The sequence below is a fragment of the Microcebus murinus genome, chromosome 18 (genome assembly GCF_040939455.1).
Source record: "Microcebus murinus isolate Inina chromosome 18, M.murinus_Inina_mat1.0, whole genome shotgun sequence".
NCBI classification, from domain to species: Eukaryota; Metazoa; Chordata; class Mammalia; order Primates; family Cheirogaleidae; genus Microcebus; species Microcebus murinus.
The window spans coordinates 42,787,366-42,797,752 of record NC_134121.1 but is presented as its reverse complement, the minus strand read 5'-3'; the positions used below and the strand labels follow the sequence as shown (position 1 = coordinate 42,797,752).

Sequence of the window (10,387 nt, the reverse complement as noted above, 5' to 3'; positions counted from 1 at the left end):
TCCAATCTCTTCTAATTAATTTGATTAAGAAAGCGATTTAAATGCTTCAAGGGAGATGTGAATTTTTGGCTGGGGTTTGAATGAAGAGAAGCAAGTGAATAAAGTGTTTATTGGGTACCTACGATCAGATCCCCACTGGTGAGATGGATGGAGCCCGTGTGTCTGGAGGTCCACGTGCACAGAGTGGCTTCCTGCTCAACCCTGGAAGCTGGGTATAACTCCAAGATATTCCCCGTGCTGTGACTGTGGGGATGTACAAGGAAGACCATGGGTCTGGGGAAGCTTCTGGTACTGAAATCCTTTAAGGAATTCTTGCAGGGAGCACCTGCAGCATCAGAATGGATAAAGCAGACTCTGTCTCCTGGCATGTGTTGAGCTGACCTTCCTGGAGAAAGAAAGACCCCTCCATGCACCATGCCCGGGGCAAAGCACTATGCAATTTATTCTAAGTCTCTTGGTAACAGGACCTAACGCCAGGCAGTGTCTGAAAAATTAAAATGCATTATCCAGCCATAGAACATTAAAAACAGAAGAAAAAAACCTCCAAAATTATCCAGTCTACCACTTACCTAAATTCATTTGATTCATTTTCCCAACCTACATCTCCAAATGTGTAACTATTTCATTCCTCTTTTAAATGTTCGAGGTTTTGTGTTTGTACAAAATATTTTAGTAGCCTTATAAAGTGAGATGTCTAAACAGGCATAAACTTGAAAGCCAAAGTAAAAAAGCATAAAACATCAGTTCTGAAAACCAATTCATCAATACAAATAAACCATTGTCCTTTATCACTGGTGTCACTTTTAATTATGTGCCCACATCTGTCTTTTTAGATACCTAAATGATACATGAGGATTGCAAATATTCTTTATGTGTACATTAGGACAAAAAAAAAAGCCTGCCAAGACAGGTGCAAGGGCTAAAAGAATACACCTTCCTGTTTCCTTTTGTTAGCTCTGTTTGAAAAAAGAAATCACCCCTGATAAAAGCCTCTAAAAAATGCCTCTAGTGGTAATTTCTGGAATCGAACTAAACATATTGCTGTACAAAGGGGAAAAAAAAAAAAAAAGGCCAAGGCAAAGTGGACAGTAGTGCCAATCCCAGTGACATGTCAGCAGAGGAGGAGTTTCTTTCCTGTGGACTCCATAAAAGGCCGGCTCGGCACCCACCAGTACACAGACTCTGCTCCAACCATCCTGAAGCAACATGTCCTTCGTCCTAGAATCCCCAAAGGATTTCAGTCGCAGAAGCTTCCACAGAAGCCTGAGTTCCTCCTTGCAGGGCTCTGCACTCGGCCCGAGCGCGAGGGGCATGCTGCGCCTCGGGGCTGCACCCAGTGTCTATGGGGGAGCCGGGGGTAGCGGCACCCGCATCTCCACCTCCAGACGCACCGCGAGCTATGGGAGCAATCTCACCGGCGCCGGCGGTGGGGACCTGTTCGTCCGCAATGAGAAAATGACCATGCAGAACCTAAATGACCGTCTGGCCAGCTACCTAGAGACAGTGCGGTCCCTGGAGCAGTCCAACTTCAGACTTGAAGAACAGATCAAACAGTGGCACGAGACCAACGCGCCCAGCACTGGTCGGGACTACAGTGCATATTACAACCAAATCAAAGAGCTGCAAGACCAGGTGAGGGTGACGCCTGTGTTTCCTTCTCCACTGTTCAGCTTCATGAGAGAGCAAGAGGGCATTGGTGTTAGGTGGGTCCAAATGGCCTGGGTAAAGCAAGTTAGGCTGAAATGCCACATCTGTAAACATTCTGTCATCTGCCCTCAGTGCCGGAGTCCCTGGCTCTATAATGGGATGACCTTAAATCATACTGTTTTAAATGTTTTAATCTAATTACATACAAAATATGAAAATCTTATCCTCCAGTCTCATAATCTGTATCTTTGTTAACAGCTTACCACATCAGGGCTAAACGGATAGTAAACGATTCCTCTGAAAAGACCTAAAAATTTTTTATGTGATAAAGCTTTCTTAGTTTTTCACCTAGTCCTCATCAGCTTCTGAAACCCCAGTCAATTCACAGATTTTTCTCCTTTCATTTATGTAAGTGTTCTAATGTGAGTATTTGAACGCTGTATTATAGATTAAATAATTGAAGTGTTCATTGTGGAAACGGGGCATAGGAGTCTGGGTGTTAACAGTACCTGGGTTTTTAAATGTTCTGTTTAATAACATGGTCATCCTCACCGAGCAGTTCAGAAACTATTTCTACGGTAATAAAATGTTCTATTGCCTCCAGTTCTCAATTATATCATAACCTGCTCTCGTGTCATTCAAAAAAGGTGGAGTTCTCCATTTTGCCAATTGTATGAATAAAAGCAGAAGACTTTGCTCCCAGTTGGAGATTTCAGATATGACACAGAGCACTTACTTTGCTTTACTGTTCTTATCTAAAAAGAAGATTGTCCTTTCATTTTCATTTCTATTTTCAGATTCGTATTCCTTTAGAGTAAAGCCACTTACTCACCAGCAAATTTCTTTTTCTTGAGTTGTATTAGACATCAGTGCGATTTGATTCAGAGACTCTACCAGAAGTTACCTTGGCATTTCAGGAACTATAAGCATGCATGTCAAGCAGTGGTATTTAATTGTCCTTCCTCAAGCAATCCTACTGCCTCAGCCTCCCAAGTAGCTGGGACTACAGGCATGCGCCACCATGCCGGCTAATATTTTGTATATATATTAGTTGGCCAATTAATATCTTTCTATTTATAGTAGAGACAGGGTCTCACTCTTGCTCAGGCTGGTTTCGAACTCCTGACCTTGAGCAATCGGCCCGCCTCAGCCTCCCAGAGTGCTAGGATTACAGGCGTGAGCCACTGCACCCGGCCTCTGACTCTACTTTGGATCATCTTGAATACACAGGCCCAGCCACCTGTTTCATGTAGCTGGGCAGACCCACCATATGAAGGCAGCCCTCTCTAGGACCAGATCCGTTGAAAGAGACATGTCATTTTAACGTCTTCTACAAGTATATTTTTGATCTATCTGCATCTTGGAAAACTCACCCATTAGTTAACCACTTCTTAAGACCCTCATCTGTCCTGATATTCCTACTGCATAAAACAACTCCCATCATATAGCAAGTGTTCATTCATTCAGCAATACTTAGTGAATAACCAGGTGCTGAGTCTCATGCTGGGCCCTGGGGAATATGGTGGTGAAGATAATGTGATTTAGGAGAAAACAGGTGTGAACAAAGGCAACTACCACACAGAAGGATAGTGTGTGATACCACACAGAGCACAGGCAGATCACCCAGTCATTCAAGGCTCCCTGGAAGCAATGTTGTTTAAGCCGAGGTGTAAGGGAGGAGTGGGAGTTCGCCAGGTGAGAGGGGCTAATGGGAATGTTCTAAGCAGGAATAACATCAAAGGCAAAGCACTTAATATAGTTTGTTTGAGGCGGGCGGATTGCTCGAGGTCAGGAGTTCGTAACTAGCCTGAGCAAGAGCAAGACCCCGTCTCTACTATAAATAGAAAGAAATTAATTGGCCAACTAATATAAATATATATAAAATTAGCCGGGCATGGTGGCGCATGCCTGTAGTCCCAGCTACTCGGGAGGCTGAGGCAGAAGGATTACTTGAGCACAGGAGTTTGAGGTTGCTGTGAGCTAGGCTAACGCCATGGCACTCATTCTAGCCTGGGCAACAAGCGAGACTCTGTCTCAAAAAAAAAAAAAAAAAAAAAATATATATAGTTTGTTGACTCAAGTTTAGTTAAATTCTCCTTTTGTAAAATCACAAGAAAGTAGAGCAAACCGTGGGGTCTAGAGTTGCATTTTACAACCCTATTATGTTAAATACCATGTCATTATTCTGTCTATTTTCACGTGGAAATGCTTGAAATGAACATCATTTTTGACATAAGAGTGGTTGTATCTGAGGATAAACTCAGTCTTTGCAAAAACTCCCATCCAGTTAAAAGTGTCGCTCTTTCTCACATATTTTCCAGATTAGGGATGCCCAGATGCAAAATGCACGGTGTGTCCTGCATATTGACAACGCTAAACTGGCTGCTGAGGACTTCAGACTGAAGTAGGTTCTCTTAGAGCTGGCAAAACTTTCTGTAAAAGATTCTTTTTAGTAGTCCTTCATGACACTCAACTTTCCATATTAGTGTTGGTAAAGGAACTACCATTAAATATTTTGGGAATCTTAAAATGGAAAGTTGTTAGAAACTGTGTGGTCTAGCCCAGCACTTCTCCCTCCGACAACCCTAAGATTTGATCACCCTGCACGTAACTGAACACCTTCAGTAACTACCACTGTTCTGGTTGGTTAGTTCTGGTTGCTAAAATGTTCTATTTCAGTAACCTGGCATCTACCTTTTTATCTACTGAACCAAATTCTACCCTTTGGAGTAATAACAAGGCGATTTATAATTCCCCTTCTGGCTAAGCGCCCTTCTGTTATCTAAAGAGAGCCTTATGCCTACACTCAGTGATTCTCCAATTAGTCAAGCGATTACAGGTGTACGACCCAAGTTCCAGTGTTGACTCCTGGTGCTTTCTAGTTCACCTGTGTTTTATGGTATGGTCTGGCGAATCAAAGAACCAGGACCAATCTTGGTTAATACTCTTCGAATTGTGTTTGCTTTCTTTGTAGTCATAACACCACAATTGATCAGCGCTGTTACTCATAAACTGCTTCTACATTAAGGCTTCCTCATCCTAAACTTACAAATGCATTAAACACCAAAAAGTCCTCTGTGGTTAAAAGGATAGCATTTTAATGCTACCAGGGATTACAAAGAAGCAAATGGGAAAACAGATCTGAAGATTAAAGCAGTAAAATTCATTAATTCCAATTTTACTAAGTCAGCATCTGAGTGTCCCATTGTATTATTATTTTTTGAAGTTTGCTATTTTAGAACAATGAGTGTATATAAGATTGTAGAGGAGAATGTATGACTGGGATAGCTCACTTTGGATGTATCTGTTTACAAATAAAAATAGATCAGTCATGGACATTTCGTTAAGTAAAACTAACCATTATGTAATATAAATCATAACCCTTTGCTAACACAGTAATTAAAACAATTTTTAAAATTTCTTTTTAAATACATCCTAGAATTTAGAAACTTTTAAAGTTATTTCCAATTGTCTTTTGCCGGTCACTCCAAATCACAGAGATGATATTATGAAACAAATTATCTGACTCTAGGTTCTTATGCACATTTCATGAATGTATAAAGGAAGACATTCTAAAGTGTTGAAATATCTCCTCATCTGCCACATAAAAATATATCTCATTAGATTCTCTTTCCTGTAATCTCTTCAGAAGGACGGTTATCTCTGCATACTAATTACTTCGCAGGTATGAGACCGAGAGGGGCATGCGCCTGACCGTGGAAGCCGACCTCCAAGGCCTGAGCAAGGTCTTTGATGATCTGACCCTCCGCAAGACAGACTTGGAGCTTCAAATTGAGAATCTGAATCGAGACCTGGCTCTCCTCAAGAAAGAGCACGAGGAGGTGAGGAAACACTCGGACGTGGAATTGGGAATGTGGCTGTGATGATAATGAGGAACAGGAGGAGGAAGAAGAGTTGGTGGTGGTGAGAGGGATGACGAAGATGACAGCAATAATGACGCAAGCCCTAACTTCTTTTCATAAAGTTGCTTTAGGTTAAATAAATGACTTAGAGCAGAACCCGGACCACAGGAAAGCCCTACATAGGTTCTTATTTTCTTTCTTTTTTACTTACTCCCAATGAAGGAAGCCAGAAAACTTCTTATGTCCTTTCTGCCCAGCCTTATCTGAGAATGTGTTTACGACTAAAATCAATTCGGATTTTCACTCCTGCAGGAAGTCGACAGCCTGCGCAGGCACCTGGGCAACACTGTCAACGTGGAGGTGGACGCTGCTCCCGGCCTGAACCTCGGCACCATCATGGATGAAATGAGGCAGAAGTACGAAGTCATGGCCCAGAAGAACATTCAGGATGCCAAAGAACACTTTGAGAATCAGGTAATAGCATAATTCTAAAGTGTCAGCAAATACGGAGAAGCCGTCCTCTAGAAAGTGATATCTCATTTTCCCTCCCTCCCTCCCTCCCTCCCTTCCTTCTTTCTCTCCCTCCCTCCCTCCCTCCCTCCCTCCCTTCCTTCTTTCCCTTCCTCCCTCCCTCCCTCCCTTCCTTCTTTCCCTCCCTCCCTTCCTTCTTTCCTTCCCTCCCTCCCCCCCTTTCTTCTTTCTTTCCTTCCTTCCTTCTTTCCTTTATTACTCATTTATTTTTTTTTCATTTTTGGAATTTTAGACTAAAGCTCTACAGCAACAAGTCAAAGTGAACACCGAAGTGTTAAAAGAAACAGAGACTCAACTGACGGAGCTGAGACGCACCTCCCAGAGCCTAGAGATAGAGCTCCAGTCCCATCTCAGCATGGTAAGGCACATTGAACTTCCATGTCTCAACCCAGCGTGTGTTTACTAAGTGTCTGTGTTAGGAACTCTGCAAATGCAAAAACCAATAAGAAATAAACTTTGCCCTTGCAGAGCTGGCAGGGAAACGGGTCAAACAACTGAGTCCAGTTAAAGGACAGAGAGAAATCGAGGAAAGGGCAATGCACTACACAAAGACAGAGGAAAGAGAATTGGGAGATTTCACAGGGAAGGTGGCATTTAAACTATATTTTAAAATTTGAGATGAATTTTTAAGCTGAAGAATAGGAGTAAAGACGTTCCAGGCCAAGCAAATCAGTCACGATAACCTCAAGTCGCAGTGGCCCACAGTGACTCCACATCCCCCGTGGGTTGGCTGCAGCTGTGCTCCCAGACATTTCCACTCCCAGGGGGAGGCGGAAGGACTAGATCCTATATCAGACAGGCCAGTGTTGTGGCAGAAAGAAAGAGCAATGGCGGGACCACATGATAGCTCTTAAAGCTTCTCTTCAGAAAAGGCATTTGTCAGGTCCACCTGCATTTCATTAGCCAAAGAGAGTCACATGCCCAAGCCTGGTGTCAATGGGTTGTGGAAGTCTAGTCCCCCACTACGGAAACACTGCAAATCACATGGCCAAGCCTGAGGAAGGAGCTGGAGATATAACCCCCTCACAAGGTAGGGAAGCAAATATCAAGAACAGATAGAGCTAGAAATATACATGAGCCCCACAGTGACTGGCTGCAGAAAGTCTTCTTAAAAAAAATTAAAATTAACCCACCTCTTAAATCAAGTCCTTAAATAAGAAACTCCCTCTTTTTCTTGTGTTCACAGAAAGAATCTTTGGAGCACACACTGGAAGAGACCAACGCTCGTTTTAGCGGCCAGTTGGCCAACCTCCAGGCTCTGCTGAGCTCTCTAGAGGCCCAACTGACGCAGATTCGGAACGACGCAGAACGCCAGAACACTGAATACAATATTCTTCTTGACTTAAAGATCCGGCTTGAGCAGGAAATTGCTACTTACCGCCGCCTTCTGGAAGGAGAAGATGTAAGGTAAGGCTCTTAGCATTAAGGGATGTATGCCAATGTCTGTATGCTCTCCCATTTCAATGTCCCTGTCACTTGTTACCCAAAAGTAATTACACACACACACACACACACACACACACTACCATCAGCAACAACAACAACAATAAAATAACAAAAATAAGCTAAAAAGTACACACACACCCGAAATATCAAATACAGCCTTGAGGTCGTGTGGTAGGACTGAGTTAGAAGATGGCTATCTAAATAATACAGATTATGCTTACATTAATTTTTAGGATTACTATATAATTGAAAGCACGACCTGTTGGAAATTGTCATTGAGAGCTTGTGAATTCAATAATAGGCCACAGAGATCTGTGGGAGCCAGTTTGAGAACACCAATGTGATAGTAGCAACTGTTCTCAGAAATCACACCCAAGAACATCAGCAAGATAACAAGAGATTTAAACTTGCATTATTTTAATTATAAAAACTTCTAGCATACATGAAACCAGTCCATTTTGAAGCTGTGTAAATTTCAAGTTAAAAAGCAAGACACTCAAGTTTGCAACAGCAAGTATTATAAAAGGGAGAGAAATAGAAAACAGTATTAAAACACAGAAAGACTTTGCTTTGAAACATAAAAGTCAGCAAGGCACTCCATTTTCAAAATGGCAATAACATATTTTTCTGTTTTTTCTTTTTTTTTTTTTTTTATTTTAAAAAAAAAAAACAACCAGAACTACAGAGTATCAGTTAAACACCCTGGAAGAGAAAGGTAAGTTTCCCAATGTTTGCACATGTTCTATAATAGTCAGCAGCTTTCCACCAACAATATGCCAGTGATGAAAAGTAAAGGGAGGCTGTCTTAGTCTGTTTTCTGCTGCTGTAACAGAATACCTGAGACTGAGTAATTTGTAAACAATAGAATTGTATTTGGCTCAGGGTTCTGGGGACTGGGAAGTCCAATCTCATTAAGGTGTTGGCATCTGGCGAGGGCCTTCTTGCTATGTCATCTCACGGCAGAAGGCAGAGGGCAAGAGAGTGTATGCGAGAGCCAGAGAGCAAGAGTGGGCTGGACTTGCTTTTATAATAAGCCTACCTTCATGATTATTAACCTTTTCTGAGACAATGACATTAATCCATTAATTCACCTGTTATTAGGCCCCACCTCTCAAAACTGTTGCATAGGAGATAAGTTTCCAACATATGAACTTCGGGGAACCATAGCAGAGGCCAATTCCCAAATGAGCAGATATGACACCAGGGACTCTAAAAATCTAATACATAGCATAAACAAACCTCTTGGTGGGAATTTTGGCACACGCCCTATAAAAGGGTGATTTTCTTGGCCTGTGCTATTGCTGTCCTGAGACATCCTGAGAACCTGAAAAGGAAATATAAGACTAAAAAAATGTGAATTTTGCTTAATTCAAGATTGCAGATCTATGTTTAACAGTGGGGGAAGTAGGAAATTTGTAAATTTGGGGAGAGTGGCACATTTTCCACATTTATTTATAAAATGGACTTAAGATTATTTAAGAAAGAAAATGGTTCAACTTTTTTTCCTAAAAGAAGGAAATAAACTAATAAAGTTGAGTTTTATAAATCCACAGAGTCACGTGCCTGAATTAACATTTAATGTTTAATGTGAATTCAGATATAAAGAAAACCAGGAAGATCAAGACAGTCGTGCAAGAAGTAGTGGACGGCAAGGTCGTGTCATCTGAAGTCAAAGAGGTGGAAGAACAGCTATGAACAGCTGCCAGAAAGAGATGCTGCTGAGGTTTTGAAAGAAATGGGGCCATAATTTTTGCTCCGTACAAGAAAGGGGACATGAGAAAGCACTATTAATGCTTTGTAGTGATTAGAATGGGGAAAGCCTATTTATCAGACTTTGTAATTGAATATAAATGTTTTACTCGGAGGAGCTGAAAATTGCCTACAAAAATGAAATCCAATGAGCAATAGAATATATTTAAAATATCACTACTGCCATCTTCATCACGAAGCACATTAATTACAAGCTATAGACCACCTAATATCAATTTGTAGGTAATGCTCCTGAAAATTGCTGTACATTTCAATTATACTAAACCTCACATAGCAGAGCACTCTATGCAAATTCCACATAAACCTTTCTCTGATTTTTTTTCTGTTTCTAAATTGCAAAGTTCCCTTTTGGGAGCCCCTGGATTCTTAATTGAGCCAATTTCTTGGTTAATCTCATTGAATTTCCAGTATCAGTAGGATTCTGCTACCTTTGAGCTGTATCTGCCTGTTTCCATTGTTCCTGCTGCCTATTAAAACTCAACTCAGCTCTTTGAATAATTTGAGAGTCAAATTCCAATCACAAACGCTGCACAGGATAAGAATGAAGTACAATGCTTGAAATGGGAGTAGACTGAAAACAAATTTAGAGAAAGCCTTCTCAAGGCAGAATGTGTCTCCTTTTGATAATAAACTGGATAAACCTTCAGGTGCTCTCTTTCTTTATGTGGCGAATGTATAGAATGAAATGTTTCTCACTGTTTTTTTCAGTAACGGCTTTATTGAGATACAATTCAAACACTAGGAAACTCACCCTTACAATGTATACAAATTCAGTGATCTTCAGCATAATTATAAGGTTGTGCAACCATCACCGCTATCTAATTTTAGGATGTTTCATCACTCCAAAAAGAAACTTTATACCAATTAGTAGCCACTCCCATTCCCCTTCCCCTCAGTCCCTGACAATCACTAATCTATTACTACTTCCTCTCCCTATGGATTTGCCTATTCCAGACATTTCATACAAATGCAAGCATACAATGTGCTCTTTTGTACACAGATGTCCAGAGCAGCATAATTCATAATAGCCCCACAGTAGAAACAGCCCAAATGTCCATCAACTGACAATGATTAAACAAAATGTAATATATCCATACAATAGAATATTATTTGGTAATAAAAAGGAATGA

At 41.1% G+C, this 10,387-nt stretch overlaps 1 protein-coding gene across 1 annotated transcript; it reads left to right on the top strand.

Moving 5' to 3' along the window:
* Positions 1-1,080: 1,080 nt before the first annotated feature.
* KRT20 (keratin 20) lies at positions 1,081-9,903 on the top strand. The gene is made up of 8 exons (XM_012765814.3): positions 1,081-1,632; positions 3,969-4,051; positions 5,333-5,489; positions 5,823-5,984; positions 6,274-6,399; positions 7,228-7,448; positions 8,165-8,202; positions 9,085-9,903. The coding sequence occupies exons 1-8, from the start codon at positions 1,207-1,209 to the stop codon at positions 9,180-9,182; spliced, it is 1,311 nt and encodes a 436-aa protein (XP_012621268.1). The 5' UTR covers positions 1,081-1,206; the 3' UTR covers positions 9,183-9,903.
* Positions 9,904-10,387: the final 484 nt, after the last annotated feature.